At 42.8% G+C, this 26,428-nt stretch overlaps 1 protein-coding gene across 1 annotated transcript in view; it reads right to left on the reverse strand.

The window, feature by feature from the left end:
* PCDH15 (protocadherin related 15) overlaps positions 1-26,428 on the reverse strand; it is a 633,545-nt gene that overhangs the window by 246,639 nt on the left and 360,478 nt on the right. The window contains exon 5 of the mRNA XM_077784512.1: positions 15,518-15,636. Within this exon, the coding sequence (XP_077640638.1) occupies positions 15,518-15,608 (91 nt within the window). The 5' untranslated portion in view covers positions 15,609-15,636. The remainder of the gene's footprint in view (positions 1-15,517; positions 15,637-26,428) is intronic.

Consider the following 26,428-nt stretch of genomic DNA (forward strand, 5'->3'; position numbering starts at 1 on the left):
AAATGGCATAAGAAGGGCTTTCACGGGCTATTTTCAGCTCTTCCTGAGAGAAATCCCTAATTGGAGAGTCTGGGAAGGCACCCCAGCAAACCTGAGCTTGATTCAGACCCTTCTGAGATCCTGTGCAAACCTCCAGAGTTTGTCTACTTTAATCAGAGTTAAGCCCTGCTCTAAAATTTGGAGTTTAGGCATTCCAAGGCTTGAGGGAGAGGTGAATTTGGGCTTGGGTTTGGTTTGAGCTGGACAAAAAGTGAGGCCGGGGGACAATCCAGTGCAAAAAAAGGACAAAAAGCAAATAAAGATCATTATGAAAAGCTCCTGTTCCATTTCAGGACATGCAACCTGATCAGCCAATTTATCTCATGGCTTTATTCTGCCATTCTTTCACCTTTATGGTTTTTTTTCTTTATTTTATTTGCAGATACAGTATCTCAAAAGGGTTTGGGACCTGCAAATTGCCTTGCCAGTGCTGTGCATTGCTATTTTATTTTTACAGCTTGAGATGAATGCAGAGCCATCCCTCTTTCAGATATTGTGCTTTTAGATTGAAATAACTCCCCATTTTACAAGCAGTTTTGGAGTTGACAGGAGTCTTTAAAATCATACTTGTGCCTGAAAACACTGTAAAGCACATAAAAACATGATACTATGCCAAGCAGCAGCTAAAATTACCATTACCAAAAGTAATTTTTAAGACCATTAAAAAGCACTGGATAAGTTGAGAGAAGCTGCAGTATCTTCAGAAGTGCTTTCAAAAGTTGATTAAACCTGCTTTTAACCATTCCTATGCCACCAGCATTCAAATTTCATCTTATTTCCAATATTTGTTGGGATTGCATTTTCCCTATTATGCCTATAATGCACTTAAGACAGAACTCTCATAGAGAAGGATGAAAAATTTCTAATATTGGAACTTCAACTCATTCTTGGTACTATAAGCAATTTTTAAAGTAAATTTTGACTGCTGTAATATCAGTAGTAAAAGCAAATTGGGAAAAGCAGTTGGAGATATTCCTAACATTTCATATTGTTGGAATTTCTTTAACTCAAATAAATTGGCATTTATTAACTGAAACATGAGGTGAGCCAATAATACTCACCCTTGCCACATTCCTAAAGGGTAAATTTGCCAGTTTCATATCTTAGGTTAAATATGGAGGTTGAAAACCATATTTAATAATCAGGCTTCTCTTGCTTGAAGAATTTCTCCTGTTTCAGTTCAGACTTTCATATGTCTAAAACAGGCACAGAAAAACCTCAGTTTGTGTCCCACAGAACTGATGGCAATGAACCGAGGTGAGAGAAAGAAAAGTAATTTTTAAACTAATTTTAGGGTAAATTTTTAGGGAACTTTGGTATGTACACAGGAATATAATTCTCTGTAAAAAGAGATGTTAAATTTTCGACTATTTCAATACCATGTGAATACCATTGAATGTATTTTTGAGGCTGTCATTTCCTTTAAAAAGCAGCACTTCATAAATTGGGATAGAAAAATTACACAGGCATGAAACCTCCAACTTTGGGGTTTTTAAGATTCTAAACCCCTCCCCTCAACCTAAAAAATTAGAAACAGCCACGTGTTATTAAAAAATATGAGGAAGAACAATTTTGCTCCTCTGAAGTCACCTCTCCAAGGTTATAAATATTCCAATAATTCCAGAACCTTCCCCTTGGTGCCAGTCTCCAGCAGGTAGCCAGGAAAACGGGTGCTAATTAAGCTGCCACTCCTAGGATTGTTTGTGTTCCAGAGAATTAACCACCTATTTGGGGAGATTTACATATTGTGCCTATAAATAGCTCTCTCCTGACATCTCTAATGAAAGCAATGTTGATCAACATCTTCCTGTAATTTAATCAGGACCTCAGGCAGCAGTGGCAGAAGGTGAGAACACGGCTTTGCCATCCCAAGACATCCCCTTGTCTTAAAGAAAACTCAATTCTCTCAGCTCCTCAAACTCACCCTTAGACACTGCTAAAAATACCCAGACAAACAAGATTGCTACAAGCGCATCTTAATTACAACAATGCAATTTTCTCCATCTTTCCTCAAAAATGCAACCCTGTTCTGGAGGAACACATCCTACAGTCATGGAACTGCCCTGAATTATCCACCTGAAAGCAGGGAATTCTTCATTCTATCCCTGTAGGAACAACTGAGGACTCACCTGGATGTTTAGACTCTGGACCTTGGTACTGTGGCTTAACTAAACCATGATTTAATTCCCACTGAACACTGTCATGAGGTAAGACTGGGTGCTGTGCTTTGGAAAGGTTGATAGATTTTAACTATCCAAAATTAGCAACCAAAAGGAGCCCCAACAGAGCCAAAATGTTGGATTTAAGCCCATTTCCAAGCAGACATGCAGTGGCAAAACCCAGGAAATGGCATGGAATGAACTTCTTACATACATGGAGACTTCATGAAGTTGCCTCATTTTGCACAGAGAAGGATGACACAAAGTCAGGGATGGAAAAGTTGCCCAGCCAAGGATATGGAGAGTGCTGCCCTGCCAGGGTGTGAGAGAAAACAGGCTCCAAAGTCACAGGCAAAAAAAGTCACCTCAAAAATAGGTGAAGGTACCTAAGGCATTGTGCAGCTCCTGAGTCCCAGCCATTTGCATGTCCCACATCCAGAAATAACATGGAATAAGAAGACTTCCCAAGAAATGTCACCCTTGGAAGTGTCTCTTAATGAATTATGGTCCAATGGGTTCAGTAATTGAAGCCTGAGCTGCTTTCTGACTGTCCTAGAGCCAGTTTGTTTTCAAACAGCCTGAGTTAATTGGGAAAGCAAAGAGGACTTCAGTGCTGGAGAGCTGCAGAGAGTTATTTATGGCTCTCCTGGTGAGCTGCACACTTTGGAGATCTAATTTGTTGAGTAAAACCGAAGTTATCTTAGTTTTGTAATTAAATTTGTTCCCAGTCTACAATGTGTCACAGGAGGTGTGCTTTGGCTTCCTGTCCCACAGTTTTTTATCAGGTAAATTCACCAAGTATCTCCAAATTTGCAAAAAAAAAAAAAAAAAAGCCCAACCCAACCCAAAAAACACCAGGAGGAGAAAGAGGGGGAATGCAAAGTCAGTGCTTCTTTCAAATTTTAGGTGAGAAAAACCTTTTGGTGAAAAGCATGAATGGACTACTTAAACCTTTTTTTCTCTTAAGTGCCTATTTAATAAGCAAACCACATCCTGAGGTGGAAGAACAGATCCCTGGCATCCTCTCTTACTCCTGCCACCATCTCCTTATCCTCATCTTTGGAAATCTTGGGGGGCCCTAATAATCCAAAACTGTCTGGAAATTGTAAAATGGTGAGAGCCTTTGATTGCCTTTGAACCAATTTAGGATTTATTTTAATGAATGGAGGATTTATAGTTATCTCCTCTGTAAAGCAACTCTGTGAGGGAGGAATTATGGGGTGGGACAAAGGACTGTTGGACTCGGCAGCTGTCAGCTCACAGTGCTCCCAAGCACCCATCTGGAGAGGATTCCCAAAAAGTGATGTTAAAGTCAGAGATGCTGATTATGAAATCCCAGATTTGTTTGGGTTGGAAGGGACCTTAAAGCCTATCCAGGCCAGGGACACCTTCCACTGTCCCAGGGGGCTCCAAGCCCTGTCCTTGGACAATTCCAGGGATCCAGGGGCAGCTCCAGCTGCTCTGAGCAGCCTGTGCCAGGGTCTGACCACCCTGCGGGAACAATTCCTAATTCCCAATATCCCATCCAGCCCTGCCCTCTGGCAGTGGGAATTCCCCTTTGTTGGAATCTGTGCTATTGATGATCCCCAGATTGTAGAAAGTCTCTGTCTCTCAGCCCCGCTGCCAAAGCAGAAGCCATAATTGGTCTGTGCTGGTTTCCAGGTTGTTTATTCTGTTGATCTCTAACATGTTCTGCTGCCCTGCCCAGCTCTGTCCTGCAGGGCAGCGTGTGGGGCTCTGCCCTCAGTGGGATGTGACAAACATTAAATACCAGAAACTCCCTGGGCTGGATTTACAAGAACGTGCCAATATCTGTCACCTACGTTGGACAGTGTGTCCCCAGCCTGAACCAACAGAAAAATGCCAACACCACAGTGAGACATGGAGGGCATGAAGAAGGAGAAAAAGGACAAGGCACACCCAATTTCCTCCATCTTGTCCCCTTTGGACCCCTAATCTAGAATCCTAAAATTTGACTTTTGCACCCATGCCACACTTAATTATTACTCATATCAAACACTCAGAGCTGGTAATTCATCCTGTAAGATTGAAAACTCTTTTCCATGGCCAGAGATCACAGCCAGTGTCTCTGGGGGCTCTGTCCAGGGGGGTTCCTGACCCCTGCCAGGGTCCCAGACCTTCCAGGGCAGCCAGAGGGAAACCCTGGATTCCAACACCCTTTGTCCTATCACTGCTGTGTGAACTCTCCAGCCTCTGAACACTAAAAGACTCTTTCCAGAAACTTTAGTCAGGATGATTTTTTGTGGTTTATTTTTTTTTCTTTAATAACATGGTGGAAATGAAGTGTAAGCATGGTTCATCTGCTGTCTGAAACCTTTATCGTCAACCAAGTGATAAACTGCAAGGAGAGAGTTGCTGGGCTTCTGCTACATTGGAAAAGACATTTCATATCCCCTGCAATATTGACTCCAGAGGCTGAAAATATTTACTTCTCCATTTTTACCTCCTTAGAAAACAATTTCAAAAATAAACACCTTACAGGATGTCGTGATTGCCATCAAAATCTCTGTTTGGCTCTACTCTCAGGAGAGTTGAAGGTATGGAAAAAATATCATTCCCTAAAAGGCAGCAGTAGAGTCCCCATCCCTGGAGGTGGCACTCAGTGCTCTGGGCTGGGGACAAGGTGGGCACTGGGGACAGCTGGGACTACCTTGTTCTGGAGGGCTTTTCTAACCTCAATGACTCTATGAAATAGTAGAAAAAAAATCATAAATTCTGCTCCTGGTGCTGGAAAGAAGCTGAACTTGCATTTTGTGTTTGTTTACCTATGTATGTTAATTTTATTTTAATTTACACATGTATATTAGCATAAAATGCAACTCAGCTCCTTGTTGCAAAGAGTATTTTTTTTAAAAATTAATAATAAATAAGTTTTAAAAGGAGGATATTTGCTGGCAGAAATTAAGACTGATCATCTCTCCTTGTAAGGATACAACTCTGCTCAGTGTTTTGTCTCCTATGGAAAATGGTAAGTGCCAAAGGAATCTCAGCCTCTGACCATCAGTGCTGCTTTCAAAGACCTAAGGACACATAAAACCCTTCTCCAAGCTGCACCTGCCTGGAAAGGACAGAATTAGGAGCTGTCCTTGCTAAGTCAGCCCAGTCCAGGTGCAGATCCAGGGAAGCTTTCCATCAGCAAGGATGGGCAGCAAAAAGAATGTGTTTTTTCTTAGCTGTACAACTTATAATTCATAAAAATACATGAGTAATTTGTACCCACAGGCTACACAGAGGCCACCAGCAGGAGGACAAAGTGATGCCTAAAGCTGGACTCAGTTTAATTTCTAATAGCTGAAAATAAAAGGATTCAGGGCAGCTTTCAAATCCTTCCTGTAAGGTTTTCCCCTCAGAGATAGCACAGGAAATAATCCTGCAGATGAGACAGCAATTGCATGGGTATTTCTGTAGGATTTAAAGTCTTCTTAGCATTCAGTAATGCCCAAATTTTTCCCCTCCTAATTCCCTTCAGTTTTTGAAGCGCTATTTTTTGATTTTATCTCACCTACAGACACTGATAAAGAGGCAGCACACCTAACACGGAGCTCCTCAGCCTCTGCTCCAGCTCCAGGCTGGCTGAAATGGAGAGCTTGATTAATTTTACATTAGCCAGCTGCACAATAAATCCCAAGCCATTGATTACACGGGAAGAACAAGCAGATAAGGTATTTTCTTTGCAGACCTCCAGTACTTAATTACACAAAGGCTCTATCCACAGGGTGGGTGAGAAAACAACTGAGCACAGCTCTGGGAGCTCTTTATTATTTTCTGTGTGTGATTGTTCATGTTCTTTAAGTTTAAAATTAAGTGCTGCTTTTGGTTGGGGGCAAGATTCTGGTTCATTATTGGTTTGATTCCGGATAAAAATGAAAGCAGTTGTTTATCTGAAGCCATTCACGGTTTGCCTTTCCTTGGCAGTTTGTTCTTAACTGTTTTAATTAGCAGACAAGAGTGGGGTCAATGATTATGTGGAGCTGATTATGTGGAAGTAGTTTGGAGACTGAGCAGTTCAATGATATTTAAAATACTCTGGTACCATCAGGCTTCTGGAGTAAGCAGAGCCTCTCCTCACCTGTTAGTCACCAACTCCTGAGCAGAATAAAAACACCAAGACTTGGAAACAGAAGAGCTCAGCCCCTGGAGCTGGAAAACCACTGCCTGTGCCACTCCTCACTGGTTTTACCTAAACAGGTAAAACTGGAGATATGAGCAGCAGTTGACTGGAGCAGCACTCCAGAGGCACGAGGCTGTGTCACCGATTAGCTCCATTTGATTACAACTCCTTAATTGCTCATGTGCCCAAACTCATTAAAGGAAAACAGAGGGGGAAGATTCCCCCAATATTCCAGATGGGAGATTGGGAAGGAATTGTTCCCTGGCAGGGTGGGCAGGCCCTGGCACAGGGTGCCCAGAGCAGCTGGGGCTGCCCCTGATCCCTGGCAGTGCCCAAGGCCAGGCTGGATGTAGCTCATTCTGTGAGTAACACTTTCACCCTTTTCTGGCTATTTTTTTTTTTTTTCCTTTCCATTAGTAAATAATGCACTTGCACATCATTTGTATTTGAACATCCCATATATCTTATCTTTTCTAACACTTGCAACTGTACAAAACTTTTACAGGCTTGAATTTATTTCCACAGCAGCCATCAATCACTCTGAGATGCTATTTTGCTGGCTTTGTTGATAGAGATTTTGTTTATAGTTCCCCCTTCACTGAAACACCATATTCCATAAGATCTGATCCGTATGGTAAACTCACAAAATACCTTTGTCCTGGTAGGAAATGTATCCCCAATTAAATGGGGTAGCAGTGAATCCTGTGGAGCACAGTGCTACAGAGTGAGAAGAAGTTTTTGTTTGAGAGATGGATAAGGAGCATTAACTTGGCATTCTCTGTATTTTTTCTATGAATACAACAATAAAAAAAAATCCAAAATTAATTTAAAAGACACCCCAAAGCATTGAAGAACCTGCTTTTGTGTTTCTGTAACAGCAGAGTAACTGCTCAGAATCATAGAAATATTTGAGTGAAAAGGGACTTTTAAAAGGCTATTTTTAGTTCCACCCCTGCCATGGGCACAGAATTTTCCACTGTCCCAGGCTGCTCCAAGCCCTGTCCAGCCTGGCCTTGGGCACTGCCAGGGATCCAGGGGCAGCCACAGCTGCTCTGGGCACCCTGTGCCAGGGCCTGCCCACCCTGCCAGGGAACAATTCCTAATTCCCAATATCCCATCCAGCCCTGCCCTCCTCCAGCTTAAAGCCATTCCCATTACTCTACATCCTCATGAAAAGTTCCTGTCTACAAAATGTGTTATATGGTTTTATATTTAGCAAAAACCCTTCAAATTGTCAGAAAGTCACAAAGAACACTGCCCAGATTTGTGCAATTAGCTTTGCAATAATAAAATACTAAAGGAAGACTTGAAAGGCTTAAAAAAAAATTGAAGAAGTAGCAAAGCTGAAGTTTTTGACTTGTGGATGTGAAACTTCACCTTCTAAACAAAACAGTAGCACATTGAGCTTTGTAATAGTTCAGGTGGCAAGATCCCAGCCATTTTATCAAGCAAAAAATCTGAGGAGGTCAAGAAATTTTTGCAAAGAGTAAAATCTCTTCACAGTAGTAAAATAACACAATAGTAGAATCTGTTGTTTCTATGTAGAGAAGATGGGATAATAGAATTTAAACATTAGAAACGTTCATCCAGCACCATTATGTGGAATAAAGAACCTACTCCACTGTGTTTTCTTTAATTTTTTTTTTCCATTTTTTTTCAACATTTCCTATGATTTTGCAGTAACATCTTTGTGCTGTGTTATTTGGAATTGAATCAGAAGCCCAGCCACTTCTCAAGAAACACAATTAGGCTGCATTGGCCAACTGGTCATAACGAAAAGCGACACCAGGCAACACCAGAAACCTTGGTTTAAGTTAAGACCAGCTGGGAGATCAAATTAAATGTTTAAATGAAGGAGCCCCAAGATATTTAACACTGTTTCCTTCTAGGACCAAACAATTCCCTTCAAACAACTCTGCTTAGAAATAAGGTGTGAAATTATCCCATGGCAGACTTGCCCAGCAGATCAAATCAAAAGGGACAAATAAATCAAATATTTCATGTTCCATCAATATTGCTGACAAATTCAGCAGCTTATAAATCAGAAATTAAAATGAAGATATTTTGGTACAGAACCAAAACATGTCTGACATGGCAGGGGCTGCCCAGGGAGCTTTGGAGTGCCCATCCCTGAAGGTGTCCCAGGAAGGGCTGGAGGTGGCACTCAGGGCTCTGGGCTGGGGACAAGGTGGGCATCAGGCCCAGGTTTAGAAGTCCTTTCCAGCCCAAATAATTCTGTGATTCTATGGGCTCCTGCTGTGAACATTTAAAGACGCCCAAGAGTTTGCAATTCCTTGAACTTAAATCCCAGTAAGATGTTCCTGAAATGAACATTTCACCATTCAATTCACAAAAGGGAACTGAAACAATATTGAAGTCAAACATAAAACTCGCAGCACAACCCCCTTCCTGTGCTAATCAGCTTCCCAGGATAATTCAGACTAGAACTGAGCATTCAATTGCAGAGAAATCCCATTTCTCTCTAATCCAATTGAAAAGAACATTTTCTCTCCTTGCTTCCTTCCCCACCTCCTTGGCCCTTCCCATTGCACTCATGTTTAACAATGTACAGAAGGATAATTTGGCATTATTTAAACATTTGATTTCTGCCTACATATACCAACTGTTCATCTCCCTGCCCGTTTAAAGCTCACCATGCCTCAATACACTGTCTAAGAAATAATGCAAAACATAGAGGCTTATTTTTTCTTACTATTTTTCCAACCTAACCCAAAAGATATCTTTTCACCATGTAAAAAAAGAAGGTGAAAAAAAAAACCAAAAAGGAATATTATTGTCTTCCAATAGAGATTCTCCAGAAAAGATAGAAGTGTTTGGGAGTGATCACACCTGGGTATATAAAAATTACAGCAATGTCTGTGGAAATGGTGTGGGGGAGAGAGTTTGGAGTTTTTGGAGGGTATTCTGGGGTTTTTAGTTCAAATCCCCAGACATTTCTTCACCATGGGCATTCCATGTAAAAATCCCAGAGTTTTCATGAGCTTCAGTGAGGAAAAACTTCTGCCTGTGTTTAACGGTAGACAACAGCTAAGCAGTAACGTTGCCCTAATGTGAAAATGATCCTTGAAAAATGAACGTGTTCAAGTGAGCTGGGAGAGCTCAGCCCCCATGATTCCTGCCCAGCCACAGGAGCTGCTCCCACTGCACACACCAGCAGAGATCATGGGGTCCCCTGAAGCTGCAAAAGCCCTCCAGGATCTCTGGGCCCAACTTTGATCCCCACCTTGTCAACTCGAACAATCACAGAACCCCAGGATCTGAGGCTGGCAAATCCCTGCCAGCCCATGGAGTCCCAGCTGTGCCCAGTGCCCAGAGCCCTGAGTGCCACCTCCAGCCCTTCCTGGGACACCTCCAGGGATGGGCACCCCAAAGCTCCCTGGGCAGCCCTGCCAAGGCCTGAGCAGCCTTTCCATGGAGAAATTCCTGCTGCTGTCCCAGCTGAGCCTCCCCTGGCCCAGCTTGAGGCCGTTTCCCCTTGTCCTGTCCCTGTTCCCTGGCAGCAGAGCCCGACCCCCCCTGGCTGTCCCCTCCTGGCAGGAGCTGTGCAGAGCCACAAGGTCCCCCCTGAGCCTCCTTTGCTCCAGGCTGAGCCCCTTCCCAGCTCCCTCAGCCGCTCCTGGGGCTCCAGCCCCTTCCCCAGCTCCCTTCCCTGCCCATGCTCCAGCCCCTCCAGGGCTGTCTGGACACGGATCCTGCTGGCCTCGGCAGGAACTGAGCCTTGCAGAAGTCCAGAGTTTTCAGAGGCTCTGGAAAACCCAGACTCCTGTTTAAAGCCTTCTGAAGGAAGAGTCCATAATCACCATCAACAAAGACGTTTCTGGGCTCTTCAAGTGATTCAGAAGACACAGACCCCGTGCCCTGAGTGATACAGCCCCAGCTCCCTCAGCCCTTCCTGGGCACCCAGATGCTCCAGGCCCTTCCTCATCTTGAAAGCACAAAAAAACTTTGGGAGCCCAGTGCCTGGAAGAGGCTCATTCCTGGCCAGATGCCACAGTCTGGTGGTTCCAAGGCTGTTGGGATCTGGGATTTCCCTTCTCCAGAAGCAGCTTCCTGCCTCATCCCTCCCAACTCAGCCACAGGGAGATCTCAGGATACTCAATCCCTTCCACCAGGGCTGAAATCTGTACATTAACTGAGATGAACCTCGTTCGCAGTGCCCCTGTTTTGTGAATAACTCACATCTCACCACAGGGAAATTCATCTCCCGTCGCCTCAAAGTGCTGCTGGTGGCACTCAAAGACACTTTGAAGAACTAAACCCTTCAGAGGAGCTTAATGGCTCTACTACAACTCACCAGCACCAAGAAGAACTCTTTTCCCTGTAGGATCAACGGCACAGCTCCCCACCAAACACAGCAAGTCCCCATAAAACACAGAAATGACTCCTGCTCCCAAGAACAGACACCTTCCCTCAGGCAAGAACCTGGGGGCATTTCTCTCCTCTCCCTGCATCTGCACAGTGCCGGGCTTAGGGAATGATCAATGAGCTCCAGGTACTCAAATATGCATTTCCCTCAGTTAATTTCCTGCCCAACAGTAATGGATCAAGATCTGAAACTATTTTCTTTCTAAAATAGCCTCTTAAGGTGATTTGTAAGGCCCCTCAGTAATTCAATTTTTGTAGCAGAAGATTGTTAGACTGAATAAAGACATTAACTAATAGAGGGGGCTTGAAGAACAGGTGAAGGAGTTTGGGGATGAACAGTCCTGGTGACAAAATTGAACACTTTTGTTTTTCACAGAAAAAAACTAACTTAAAAAGTCAACCCCACTCAGGGTAGTTGCAAAAACTATTTAAATTTTTTTTTTCTATTACATCCTGATAAAACATACCCATCTGCTGAACACTTAGGCAATGAAATCCATATTTGGATAAGCAAATCTTCTGATTAGCCTCAGTTTTCTTTTGTGAAATTTTGTTTCAGAATGAAACAAAACCACTGAGCCAGCAGTAAGATCCAAATCCCACAGTGCAGGTGTCCATGGCTCATCTCTTGTTCCACAGTCAAGCAGAAAGGATGGAAAAGGAAGGAAATTAGTCTGAAACCAGAAGATTGGAAGAACTACAGTGATAAGTCCAAACAGAGTTGAAAAAACCAACATTAACTAATCCTTCTTAGCCATACATGCCAAGAGAAATGTATCCAACATCCTGTTTGCATCTCCTCTGCGATAAACAAGTATTATTCCTCCAGTGAGTCAGAGGGGATGATTTCATGGAACAGCTCTGGGAGATTTCTGGAGTGCAGGCTTTTAGAAATGCTCATCCCCAGCATCATGGTTGGACTCGTTGCTCTTCAAGGTCTTTTCCAGCCGAAAATGATCCCGTGGTTCCGTGGGCTCCACACCAAACACAGGCAGGACTTGAGTATTGACATTTTTGGTGTGTGACAAACCCCTGGGTCAGAGGAATGTGGGGGACAGGTGACATCAAGCCCAGCCCTCCCCCTCCTGGCCCTGTAGAACCCCCTCAAACACAACCCAAATTTGCAAGGTAACAAAAAGGCCAGGATGGCCTCATCTCTGAGCATATGAATTCAGGATTTTTGTTACTATTCTTCTTTTAAAGCTTTAAATCTTCAGGAGAAGTATAAGGACCTTCAAGTGTTCTTTTCATTCACGCATAAAAAAAAGTGCAAAACAACTTTAGGTTAAAAGCTGTCCCCCAGAAATCTTCAAAAACCCTTCAGAGATCCCGTGGTATGAAACAGATCTCCACAAGTCACAGCCCCATTACACTACTTCTGAAAACCCCAAGAAAAGATCCTTTGCAAATTTTGTGGGTGGATCTTCACATTTGCTTTTGGTTTTTAAAAGGGATCAGAATGATTTTTTGCCTTCTATTCATCTTTTAAGAGTAAATAATAAATTATTGGTGTCCCCCCAGCTCACATTTGTATTTTCACTAAAGGTATGGAGTCATTCTTAATGTTGGGCAATGAAATATCATAATTGGGAAACAATTGCTGCTGGTTTAGTTTGGTCTGGCATAAAAGTGCAGAGAGTTTTGAATTCAGCAGCCTTCTTTGCTGGCCAAAAATTGCTGCTAATTTTTTTTCTTTGAGCCATAGACATTGGATTAGAGAGAAAAAAAAGGGAAAAATTTGATCCTGTGTTTCCATCTTCCTCCTCCCCGATTCCTTTAGCCTCAGAGTTTGCCTCTGAATTCAATAAAGCAGCACTGGAAAAATAAAAGAGATTTCAGCTGACCTAATTTCACATATTGCACAGCTAAAAGTGACATTTCTACTTTTACTTAAGCTAAAAGATTATGAAAAAACCCAACCTTTGCAGTATTTCTCCTGTTTAGAAGAGAGACGACAGCAGGAATTGTAAAATCAGATTTCTTTCTTTCAGAAAACCAAACCAAAAACACTCACAATATTCCCCATCCACACTCAAGCCTGACATTTATTCTGGTGCACCACGGGATTGAAGAAAAGGATTACAGGATGAAAGAAATGAAATTAAACCCTGAATGGGCTCATCAACAGTAAATTAAGGCTGACGGCATGGCTCTGTAACAAAAGTCTTGGGGTTTTTAATAATTAGGAGGGGTGGGTTTGAATACAAGGGGACTACAGTAGATGGGAAATACTTGAATTTCACCAGGAGCAGATGGGATCCTGAGGAAACTTCCTTCTGAAGCCTGACCACAGCACTCCCGGATGAAATTACTTTGGGCCATCATTAATTACTGTGGCTGGGGGGGATTTGGTGACATGGGATGTCAAGTAAAACATGCAAAACACAGAAATTTTGAGCTAATGAAGCAAAATGCAGCAAGAGGGGCAAGAAACAGTCAATATCCACAGCTTCCACCAGGAAAATGGAGGATTGGCATGCTGGCTGTAAAGAAAGAGCCCATAATTTCTGCAAAAGCTATTTTTTTATTTATTCCTATTTATCATTCTGCTGTTAAGAGAACTACACTGGTTGGAAATGACAATTGCCAGAAGAACACATGCTTCTATGTTATATTTCAGGTTATAAATTCTGTTCCTGCACATCAGAACTCCTCCAGGCCCAGCTCAAAACAGAGTTTTCTGTTTAGCTGTAAGAAACATATTTCCAAGTAATTATTCCTGTAAGCATTGCCTCATTAGCTGGGTGCCATTTGCTGAGTCACCAGTCCCCCACCTTGGCTTAAATCCATTTCCAGCTCATTTTTTCTCTATTACGCTGCTGTGAAATTTATCCAAAGTGCTTTTAGCTACATTTACCCTTTCCTGAACACAGTATGGGGGAGGAAATCAGTCCAGTTTGTATCAGGGTGTTGCATGTTCCTCAAGAAACGAAATTTCTCAACTCTCCTCCTAAAAAAGCAGCAAGAATTTTGGCTACAGCCAGCAAATTTGTTCTCATTATAACAAAGCTGCCCTGTTCAGGCCATGTAAGACCATTACCAAGGATAAAATCAAGCATGGGTTCTGTGATAAATAAATTGCCATGAGCTAGGCTAAAAAAATCCACCCAAAAATTATGTTCAGGCCTCTTTGAAGTAAGGGAGTTGTATTTACTCAGTCACAGGACACTGCCATTAAAGAGTGGTGCCCCTTCCCTTCCTCTAAATCATGTGGAAGAAAAAGAATTCTGAACAATCTTGGGATAAGGATACAGAGGTGAGAATTTGTCACAAAGGATCAGAAATGGAAACCTGAGGGATCCCTTTCTCCCCTTCAGGAAATCAAATTCGTCCTGTCCTGTCTGGGCCATCTGTGTTGTGCACACTTCACCATCACTCAAGCCTAACCAGAAACGGCTCCTCAACCAAAAACACCCATTTTATTCTCCTCAAAGATGCCTTTTTTGGAGAGATATGATGCTGCCAACATGAGCACAAATAAAAATCCCACTGGAAACTGCTGCTTTTATTTTCTGCCTCCTCTGAGGGCTCTCCACAGCCCCATGATCCTGCTTTGCTTCCCACCATGACTCCCACTGCTCTCCCATGTCCTCCTGTGCTGCTGGACATGCCAGAGCCCATCCTGCTGCCTCTCCTCCACCCAAACCAGCATTTTCCTCCTCAAACCACCACCAAGGTCAACCTCCACCAGTCTGATGGCCCCACTCCTCCACTGCAATAAATGATTAAAATCCAGTTAATTGTACCCCAGCACAGAGCAAATATGTGAAATATGAGCAGCTCGTCCACTTCAGTGTCAGGAGTGACAGTGATTATGACAGGGTGTAAAAATGGAGAAAATTAAATTAGCTTTCTTGTACATTGTGGGCAGGGTTGGGCTGGGGGATGGAAGGGAATAAAAGGACATTTGGAGAGCAATTAGTAGAACAAGAAACAGATTTTTCAACTCGATGGCAAAAAACAAAGCAAAATTCAAGAAGGACTGAAGACTTCCCATGAAAGCAAAATTACTTTACTTCCTAACTGACAAAATAGAGGTTTTTAAACCAAAATCCAGATGCCAAAGTCATAAATTTGTTAAATTACAGCTCTACACACATGCAGGGCCATGGATAATGAGCAACTTCATTACAGACATTCTGAAACAACACTCAGTTTTCACTTATCCCACTCATTATTCTCAGGAGTATTCAGGAACAACTCTGACAGACTTTGCCCTTCAATGCTGTTAAATTGCTCAAAAGAAGAAACCCTAATCAGTTATCCAGGGCTGTAATTTTTAATTACCAGGGATCACTAGCAGGACACATTTCTGGTGTCTTTTAATTAAATTCAACCAAGATGCTCTGAGGAGGAACACAAGCTACTGGTATCATGTTTCAGGGCTCCTGAAGTATTGTTTCTCTAGAAAACCCTCACTGTGGATTTTTTTCCCAAGTTTTTGGTCATTAACCATTCTCTCAATCTCCTGTTCCAACCACAACTGCTGACTTATGAACAAAGTAAAGTTTAGTGTTAAAGCTTGATGAATAAGCTAAAACCAATTTCGATGCTCAAGTCCAACAGTGAATAACCATAACTGAAGATTTTATCTTGACTGCTAAACCAACAGCTTCAGGAAATGCAATCATCACTAGATGCTGCAGCCATGAAACATAAAACACACCCAGACCTTTCTTTCAGCCTCTTTTCCTAACAAACTATTTCAAGTAAGAATTTTGGGGTGGCAAAAAACCATTCCAATGAAATTCCAGAGGCATCCCAGCCCTCCCACAGCTCCACCCCTCAGGCAAACCCTTACCTTCATCATTCTGGGCCAGAGCCCAGGCCAGGACAGCAGCGAGTGCCGTCCCCACGGTGAACCATTTCCAGAGACAAAGCTGCTGGAGCATTTTCTGTCAAACTTCACTCAAGGCAGAGCTGGAAAAGAGGGATTTGACACATCTGTTACTCCACCTGCACAAAGCTGAGCCACTACGAACTCTTTCATAGGGGATATGCAGTCTCTAAGAGCATGGTATTGTTTCAGTCACAAAAATAAATAAAATAAGGACGGAGAACCCCATTAGCATTAATCAAGATGTGTGTAGTCATTAGCTCGATAACTGTGCATGCACAGTGCTCCAAGTCAAGAAAATGCAAAGTTCTGGCTTAAATCAGGTCTGATTTCCATAACTTCCCTGCAATAAAGTATTTATGGTATCCTTCCTGCTTTCAAGAACTTTGGAGAAGCAACTGTAGCAGAGGAATTGCACTGATTAAAATGAGTGTTCACTGCAAAATGCCAGAGGGACCCAGGGTTCAAAGGCATTGCCTGGGAAAAATGGGAATGATCCCTAAGGATGGCCTTCTTTAAGGACACAGGCTGTGGGGTTGTGTCCAGGAAAATGAGAAAAACACCAGACCAAAAAGACCCCTACAAGCAACAAAGTAAAATTAGAAAAAAAAAGAAAAACAAACATACAAAAAAAAAATCCACAAAACGAACAAAAAACCAAAAAGCAAGCAAACAAACAAACCCCTCAAGAAAAATAAAAACACAAATAAAACCCCACAACCCTCTTCCTTCCCCCTCCAGGCCCCCAAAATAAACAAAACCCACCCAAACAAAAAAATTCTCCACCAAAATCCCCAAGACAGGTCTGACTGAACTCCAGAGTATACCTGGAGTGCACAACATTAGTTTAAAAAAGCTCTGGTTCATGGTTCTAATAAAAAAAATTAGCACAATTCTGCAGCCCAGAAATGAATTATTTTAAAATATTCCTTCAGATTTAAAAAGTTTGAGATAAATACCATGACAGGAGCACAGAATGAAGAGAGATTTTCAGCAATACAAGCAGAGTTATTGTATAAAAAATAGCTGCATTTATTAAAAAAATCAAATAAACTAGTGAAACAATTGTGTGCCAAGAGTTTGAGGAAAACCTGTGGGTTTTTTTTTTCCCACAGGAAAAGAAGAGCAAGTAGGGAAATGTAATAAACCAGATGAAGTGGCCCATATTTATTCAAGTATTTTAAGTTCCTAGGTGGTTGATGAAATATATTATATCTATAGTATTATTATTGTATTAATATCTTTATAATAACAAACACAACAATATTTATGATAATAAATAAATGTAATAATATTAATATTATTTTTTTATATATGTATGTATCTTGAGTTTGCTTGCAGGACAGCTCACATGTGTGTTACCTCCAGGACATGGGAGTTTTTTCCCAAACTCAATGAGTCTATCTTGTGATTTATGAGGCTCCCTCACAGCAAGCACAGCTTTTTTCCCTTTATAAAAGCCATAAATTGCAGGTGACTTTATTGGATTTTAATACCAACATTCTGCAGAAATAAAGGAAAGCAGCAAAACCATTTCAAAGTCTACACTGAACACATGACACCACTTCTCATCCAGGGGTTATGGATGGAGAGAGGTTTTTCCAAGCTCAACCTTCCTGCAGGCTGGACTCTTCCCAACCTGTCCAGCAGCAGGAGGTTGGTGCAGGCTGCAACAGGCAGCAGCAATTCCAGGAAGAGCTTCAACATTGGCCATCAAACAAGTGAAGCCCCAGCAGAGCTCTCATGGGGCTGTTCATTCCCATTTCAGACCAATGTTTGATTCAACAGAGCAGCTGCAAGTCACAGAACCCAGGAATTCAAGCCATGCAAAGCATTCTCCTTGCTCCTCTTCCCTTCCCTTCTACAGCTGTTTCTGACCAAATTCCAGCTGGGAATTGTGGAGTCATAGAATTCTTCAGGTTGGAAAAGACCATTCAGGTCTTTCATGTCACCATTGAGCAAGAAATGGCACAAATGCATAATCAGGCTGGTTCACACAACAGCACTTTTAACATGAAAGTTCTCTTCTTTTATAACTAGGTCTGACACATTCTACTTGATTGGCTACTTAGAAAAACATTTTTCTCACAGTCCTTGAGAATAACAGAAAAACAGAGTAGGAAAACACCACCTGCAGGTTGTTTATACTAACAAGTTATCATAGTTTCTCTACAACTCTCTAAAAACTCTCACAAGTCCATTGTGAAAAGACAAATTCTGTTTTCTCACACATTAACACATCCACACCTTAACTCCAAGCAGCACCACCGTGGTCACCACTAACCCATGTCTCAAATGCCACATCCACACGTGCCTTGAACACTTCCAAGGATGAGATTCCACCACTGCCCCAGGGCAGCCCCTTCCAGTGCTTTACAACCCTTTCCATCAGGAACCTTTCCCTAATATCTGATCTAAACCTCCCCCAGCACAACTTGAGGCCGTTTCCTCCCATCCTCTCACTTATTCCCTGGGAGAAGAGACCCAGCTCCCTTCTCCTCACTATTCTCCTCCCTTCTCCCAGGGAATTGAAGGGAACAACCTCAGAGAGGAGACAGCAACCCCGACAGCTCAAATGGGAATTTGTGGCAAAATGGAAGTTCGAGACAGATCAAAGCAGAATTCCAGACTCTTCCCAAAGGAACTATTATTCCCATGTGATAGGAGACCAGAATTGCTCAAAAGGCCCTTTTCCCCTCTCTTCTCCTTCCCAAATGCTCATTTGGTTACTGTCATCCAAGCTTCCACTTCGCCCATTCCAAAGTCATTCTGGAATTTGCAACAGCACCTTCAAAATAATAATAATAAAAAAAACAAAAAAAAAAAAAAAAAAAAAAAAACAAAAAAAAAAAACAAACAAACCACCAAAACCAAAAGGACTTTTACCATGATCTATTCCTGCTGACTACTTGTACTTGGAAATCTGCTGTTTCCATATTACCCAAATAGACTCCTGTTAATCTTCATTATCAAACCTCCTGGGAATTTTGGGGATGGGAACTTCTCCATGTTTCACCACTGTTTGCTCCCCTGTTAACAAAAGTTCTTGAAGGAACTGGGCTCAACTGCTTTTCCACTTGAAGCAGTATTATTCCATTAGGTGGTATCTGCCTCCAACATTTTACACCTCAAATCTCAGAATATAGAAGTTCAGGAGACTCTTGGTGTCTTCAGGTCAGTCTAAGGAAAAAAATCCCATCCTAACAGGGATTTTAGGTGTTATCAGACCTAAAAAGAAGTGCACAAGCTCACTTCTGAGGCTTCCAATATTTGATTTTACAACCTTGAAAAACAAAATAAATCTAGCTCTCCAATCACGATGTTCTATTTTAGAAAATTATTCAGAGCTCAGCTGACACCCTTGAGTGGAGTCTGCTCCTGAGAGATTTTTTAGGATGGAACCTTGACAGATTTATTTTTGATTTTGATGAAATGTCAAGTTAAACCACAAGGATAGCAACACTGCTGCTCCCAGAATAAGCAACTCTCTCTGCAACTGGACTACAACAGAAGAAAAATCATGATTTTTCCTTCAATTTATACCAGGAAAAAAAAATTAAAAACAACAAAACAAATAAAATTCCCAAAAGCCAGGAGTATAAAGTACAGAAAATGACACTATTAAGTTCAAATGATTCTACTAACTTAGAAATAGCTGAGAACAAATCACAATTTACCCCATAGTTCCAGAAGGTTGACAACCTCTAAGAAATAAGGTTGAACTCCAGACAGGGCAAGGAAAAACTATGAATTGATGAGAGAAGGAAGATCTCTAAAGACACACAAAATGTCTACAAGACTCAGTATTTTCCTGAAAAAATATTCTTTTTTTATATTTTAAGAGATGATGAAGGTAAACTAATCTGAGTTATGACATCCAAGCACTTTGAATATATTTACAGGAACAATAATATGACTTCCAATAATTATTTTTTTTAGATCTGGTGTTATTACAGGATATAAAACTTCACATTCAATAGAAGCTGGTGCAGGGAGGAACATGCCTTGGTCAAAAGAAATAACCATTCTCTGGGCACCCTGTGCCAGGGCCTGCCCACCCTGCCAGGGAACAATTCCTAATTCCCAATATCCCATCCATCCCTGCCCTCTGGCACTGGGAGCCATTCCCTGTGTCCTGTCCCTCCATCCCTTGTCCCGAGTCCCTCTCCAGCTCTCCTGGAGCCCCTTTAGGCTCTGAGCTCTCCCTGGAGCTTCTCCTCTCCAGGGGAGCACCCCCAGCTCTCCCAGCCTGGCTCCAGAGCAGAGGGGCTCCACCCTTGGACAATTTCCATGGCCTCCTCTGGACCTGTCCCACATCTTTCTTGACTACTTGAAATAATCCAGTGGGGGAAACAAAAATTAAAAATCTACATTTGGGGGCAGGTTTGCCACAAGCCAGAGCCATTGGCTCCCTCACAGCAGAAGTGCCACACCAAATTCCATAGAAAACATGGACTATGGGGGTGCCCACACCACCCAAACTGCCACCAGCAACATTTTCTGGCTGTTCTCCACGAGCAGCACATCTGAATACAATTTGTAGGCAAACAATTTGCAGTTCTTGCTCCTACAGTGGGTTCAAAGCCCTGACAGACTTCAACAGAAATCACTAAGTGAGCATTATTAATTCATAAGACATCAACAAATATTTGCTATTTAATGTATATGTCAAAAACAGTGGTTCCTGAGAAACTGCTGTGGCTGGATGAGTAAGTCAACATTTAAAAAGGAATTAAATATCCATTTATATCTGTGCTATTATTTACTCAACAAGCCTGCACTCCTTCAAGCATCAGGAGTGACCCACTTTGCTCAGTGGGGATGCTCTTTGCACCCTACAATTGTGATAAATCTTCAAAAGTATTTAGTTTTTAAAGGTTGATGCAACTGAATTGCTTTAACACAGGAAAAAATTATAGTGGGTTTTTATAAGGGTCATCATTATTACTGATCAGCTGAACTCTCTTAAAGTTTGTAGACATAAAATAGGGAGTGCAAATGCTTATTCTGGAGAAGTGGTACCATAATAAATCAGAAATGCCAGTAAAACAGGAGGAAAAAGCCTCTTACAGAAGCCAAAAAGGAGAGGAACTTGCTTTAGAGTCTGTCAGTGCTCCTTAGGTAAAACTACAGCTCTTCAAAAACTGTGTCCCAAATGTTTGCTCTTTGCCACCCAAACAATTCTGTTCAAGTGCCAGCACGAGCAAAAAGCTTCTAGAAGATTATTTAACCACAAAACAGACACACCAAAAAAAACCCAAATCTGTTTCTCCTCACAGTGCTGTTCAACACTTGAGTCACCTCACCTGCTATGCAACTCATATCCATGAATTCCATGGAATATCTCAGGGGGGTTACTCCTGATGAGGAGGTCCAGAGCCTCTCTCATTGGGGGTGCACATCTCCTGGAAAACACCCTGAGCTGAGGCTTAACCACAAAACCAAACCCTAATTCTAGTTCAGGGATCACCTCTGGTAGCTCAGGACATTTTGGAAAGGCGAATTTCATCCCACAAGGTCCCTTCCACACCCAGGCCTTGAGCCCCTGTCACTGGTGGGACACACCTGCTGGAAAACACCCTCACCTGGGGCTCAAGCAGAAAAAGAAACCTGAATTCCAGCATTCCAGCTCAGAGATCACCTCTGGCACTTTGGGACATCCTGGAAGGCTGAAGATCAGCTCACAGCCCTGTTCCCATGCCCTGAGCCCCTCTCACTGCTGGGGCACATCCAGAACACATTGTTAGGCTGGAGAACAGCCTCAGCTGGGCTTAACCACAAAAATAAACCCTAATTCCAGCTCAGGAGCTCGGCAATCACCTCTGGTAGCTTGGAGCATCCTGGAAGGGCGAATATATCATCCCACAGCCTTCCTGCCGTGCCCAGTCCCAGATCCCATCTCACAGCCCCCTCCAACTAGGAGAAAAGCCAGGCAAGGAAGATTTCACCTTCGAGTTAAAACCAGTTCTGGCTCTGATTCAGCTGCACATGCCACTAACTCTGTTTGCTGAAGTCAAATATCTGCTTAAATGCTTTCCTGAAGAATTATTCAAGCATAAGCAAATATTTGGCTGTGCTGGTGCTACAGTGAATAATTTACAGTGCAAATCCAGCCCTTCTTCCAGCTCTGGAGGTTCCAAAAATCCAGACACTACTCCAGGCTTTATTTCACTGACACTTCTTGAGGAGTGTTTGAGCCTATGGACTCTTGGATTTGCTCAATCCTATTAAAGTGTTCTCATGCTCTGGGACGGGCACAGTTGAGTTGGATTTTATCATCTTCCTCTCTTGGATAAAACCTTTCAGGAACATGAAAATTTTTAAGATGAAATTTCAAGACCAAACCTGCTCCCGCCTCAATTCCCTTTTCCCAGCTGCTGGGACTGTTCCACATAAATAAACACATTTAAAAAGTGGAACATTGATGCTGCATCTGTCCCTTTTCCTTGTGTTACCAAACTTGAATTTTTGCCCTCATTTGGAGGCAGCATTTTTAGAAAGCAAAGACACAAGAACAAGGAAAAGCTACAATTTATATGACGAGCTGAAGTAAAATTTCACCAGCAACTTGAAATTCCTCTGCATTTTTTCTGTATCTACATTGAAATAATTTATCTTCAAATATTTCTGCTTGCCCCCATTATTTTAAGGGCTACTGGTTTTGTTCCTTTTCTTGCCCCACTCTTTAAGCCTCATATTTTCTGTGCCTTTCTTGCAGAAATGACTCTCTAAGAGTCAATGAGCTGCCACTGCAAAGCCAAAGCCTCAAAAAGCTCAAAAAAGTAATTTCAAACTTCAGTGAGAACACCACAGCTGCTCCTGGGCCTGCCTGGGAAAGATGCAAGGTAAAAGTTCATTAAAAAGCCATTTTTTTCTTCAATGTGCAACTCTCTAAGTTTATTTCAATGTTGCACCCCCAAAAACCCCAAACCAGCTGTTTTCCTACATCACATCAATTATAAAGTTATTTTCCACTTCTGTGTACCAGTGGTAGCCAGAGAATCCCAGAATGGTTTGGGCTGGAAGGAGCCTTAAAGCTCTGTTTTCCAGACACTCCAGGGGTACTTTCCCACCCTCCTGCCAGCAGAACATCCTACAGATGATGATTTAAAGGGATTAAAACTATTTAATGCTGCTGATTCCCACTGAACAAAGAAGATTGATAAATAGATGGAAGGTTTGCACTGAGAAAACTCAACTAAACTCACAAAAATAGAAATGAATTTTATGGGATAACTGAGAAAAGGAGAGAGAGGCATTTTTGTTTCCTGATTCCATCACTAGCAGTGATTTATTTCCTGTCTTTTTAACAAGCAATGCAGCTATTGGATGGATTAACAGGATTACAGCTCTTCATCATTCATTCCTGTCCACAAACCCCTTTTTTCACGCATTGTGAATTTATTTATTCTTGTTTCCAGCCCCTGTGTATGGACTTCACCTATAAAATATTGTTTTCACAGAAGGTTTTGAGTCACAAAAGAAGCTGTTTGGCAGTGACACTGTTCATTTGAAATTCCTGCTGTGCAGATAGTACCTGCAGAAAGAAGAGAGCAAAGATATTCTAAACCTGATATCAGAGCCAGGAGACTTCAGCTGAAAAATAACATTAACATAAAAAGATTAAAAGAAATACAACCCATATTAGGCAGGTGTAGCTCAGTTCATTCTTCAATAACCCTTGCCTTCACAAAATATGCACACGCAGCTAAAATTGTACATTAAAGTGCTAGTAATTAACATATAATTTGATAGAAAAGTCCAAAGATTAGTTTCATTGCCTTTTCTGCAAGACAGGTATCGAATTCCATTCCAAAAACTTCTCAATTTCTCCCTTGCCAGAGCAGTTTCTCTCCAAGGATCTCTCCCTAGGATTATATAACACAAAGGAGAGAGTCCAAGGGGTAAAATCTCTCTGACACCAGGAAATGTTTTGTCAGGAGCCCCTCTGAGTGCTCCTTGCAGGACACCAGGAACTGGCTCCACATTTATGGCTGAAAAACTGACTGTTATAAAAATGGAAACATCCCAAACTAAACTGGACATTGAACATGACCCAGATTAATTAAATTTAAATTAAGTGCATTCATTTTATTGAAGAAAATGGCATTTTCTCAAGTAGAATTTACCTCTTCCCTTCTCTGAGAGGATTTTAATTTAAATTTTGTAAAAATAAATACACAACACTTGTCAGTTTTCTAGAAATGGGTGTTTCTACACTTGTCTGTAGCCACTACAGCAGGACTAGTGTTAAATACACCCTGGAGTAGTGGCAGGAGCTGAGCACTGAGTAGCTCAGTGCACAAAGTGTCAGAATTAACGTGTGCACACCCTCTGAGCAGAGATTTCATCCAGCGACTCCCAAAACCAGTTGAAGATTTTGGTCCTGGAGATGACAGGCCCAGAAGTTAGGCCTGGCTTTGGAAATTAAGCCAGAGAGCTGCCACAAGTCCCCTAAAAACCAAAGCACATCCCATTATTGTACAGGAGCCACACCTTGGGGACACTCCCAATCAATCCCAAATATTCCTTCTGCCACCAGTGCCGCTTGCTATGACGCCAGTAATCCAGGGACACTCCCCTTGTGGCTTTTGTCCTCCAGGGACCAGGCTCTTCAGCAAAACCCAGCCTAAATGCAGCCCTTTCCCATCAATTCATGTTTCTCCTCTAGAAAAGAGCAGGAAATCAGAAGTTCCATCCTTATCAGCTCCTTGGTACATTATCAGTGACCACATTCTGTGCTTAAATCACAGATTTAACCCTGAGCCACGTGCACAAGGAGGTTTCAACACAAGCAACCTCAGATATCCAACCTGGTGCATTTAGCCCTCTCTCACACCTCAGTTTTCTTGGGAATCCTCCTCAGCTGGATTGGAATCTGTTAACAGAGCCCCAGGCCAGATTTTCATTATTTCAAGGACATCCCGGCTGTTCTGCACCTCCTTTTTGCCTCCAGTTGCCTCCTGCTCCCATCCAACAGCACTCCAGCCCCAAAGGGGTTCTTGCATTCCCCCATCTCCTCCTTCCCTGTCTGTTCTCCACATCAAACCCACCTGTCCCCATCATTCCTGAACAGCCTCTCCCAACCCTCCCGCTCTCCAGGCTTTCCCTCGTCTGACACCACATCTCTCAAGCTTTAAGCACATTCACTCCTCTGGCTCCAGGATTTTCCTTCCCAATATTTTTGGGGGGGAGTCTTACCCTTAAAAATCCCTCTTGTCACTTCTTAATAGGCACGTAGCATAACTGAGGTGATTACATGTTTTGATTATGTTTGGATTGATTTCTGAGCTTGTTGGCTTGTTGATGTTTTTAACAGGCTTCACAAATCTGGAATCTCTTCACTGCCCCAGAGAAGCTGTGGCTCCCCCTGCATCTCTGGAAGTGTCTATGACCATGTTGGAACAGCCTAGGATAGTGGAAGGTGTCCCTGCCCATGGGAGAGGGTGGGATAAGATGGGCTTTAACCAACCCAAACCATTCTATAATCCCATGATTTATCCATCTCTATTCAACCATTCCACCTTCTGAATCTCCTCATCCCCCCAGCTGCTTTTCAGCCCTCTGGCAATCACATAAATCCATCTCCTGAACCTCTATTTCTCCAGATATCCTCACACACCTCACTGCTGATCATGAACCCCCAACACTCAGCAATTCCCTTCCTGGAATTTCTCCATCTCTGCTTTCCTTAAGTTTCCAGAACACCCACAGCTCTCATCCACCCAGGCTGGCTCTTCCAAGACACTTAGCCTCCAAATCTCCCAAGCAAATCCTTCTCTTCCACCCTTCCAGGCTCTCAGAAGTGCTCCTGCCCATTGCTGAATGCAAGAACTGGTGTGGCATTTCCAGCTTTTTTTTTTTTTTTTTTTTTTTTGTTCTGCTGGATCTGTGGGTGATCCTGGTGTTCAGAGCTGGGGTGTGCCCACCTGCTGGGACACCAGGATGGGCACAAGGCACTCATCCAGGGACAGCTGGATCTGAGTGCCTACCAGAGCTGCTGGGGATGGATTTAAACACCCACATGTGGGTTTTGATCTGCTCTGGTGTCTCCTTGGCCAAATATCCAGCAAGAAATGGCTTCTGAGGAAGAGAGGTAAAGATGGGATCTTACAAGAGATGGTGGAGACAGTAAAGTTATGGAGATGACTTTGGGAGAAGTGCAAGCACAGGGATTTTCAGATTGCTACAGGGACCTGTTTTCAAGCCTGAGGTAGGCTACACATGGCAGGGATTAGTGGTATAGAAATGGTTTGGTTTGGCAGAGATGTTGTGGATCCCTTCATCCATGGGAAGGGACAACTGCTCTTCCCTGCGGAGCTGAGACAATTCAGCCCACAAAATTTGCCTCTCATTGAACTCAGTCCTGGGTGTGAATCTCCGACTGGTTTGGGTCATAAGGAAACTTAAAAATCATCCAGTGCCACCCCTGCCATGGGCAGGGAGACCTTCCACCATCCCAGGCTGCTCCAAGCCCTGTCCAGCCTGGCCTTGGGCACTGCCAGGGATCCAGGGGCAGCCACAGCTGCTCTGGGCACCCTGTGCCAGGGCCTGCCCACCCTGCCAGGGAGGAATTTCTTCCATGTATTTCACCTAGACTTCCCCTCTGGCAGTGGGAAGCCATGCCCCCTTGAACTGCCACTGCAGGCCCTTGTCCAAAATCTCTATTATTTCCTGTAGCCCCTTCAGGCCCTGCAAGTCCACAGTTTTGTCCCCCCAGAGCTTTTCCTCTCCAGGTGCACAATCCCAGCTGTGCAGCCTTTCCTCCCAGCAGAGCTGCTCCATCCCTCTGCTCATCCTGGTGCCTGCCCTGGGCTCTCTCCAGCAGCTCCAGGTCCCTCCTGTGCTGGCCCCAGGGCTGGGGCAGCTCTGCAG

Source organism: Lonchura striata, chromosome 7 (genome assembly GCF_046129695.1).
Source record: "Lonchura striata isolate bLonStr1 chromosome 7, bLonStr1.mat, whole genome shotgun sequence".
NCBI lineage: Eukaryota > Metazoa > Chordata > Aves > Passeriformes > Estrildidae > Lonchura > Lonchura striata.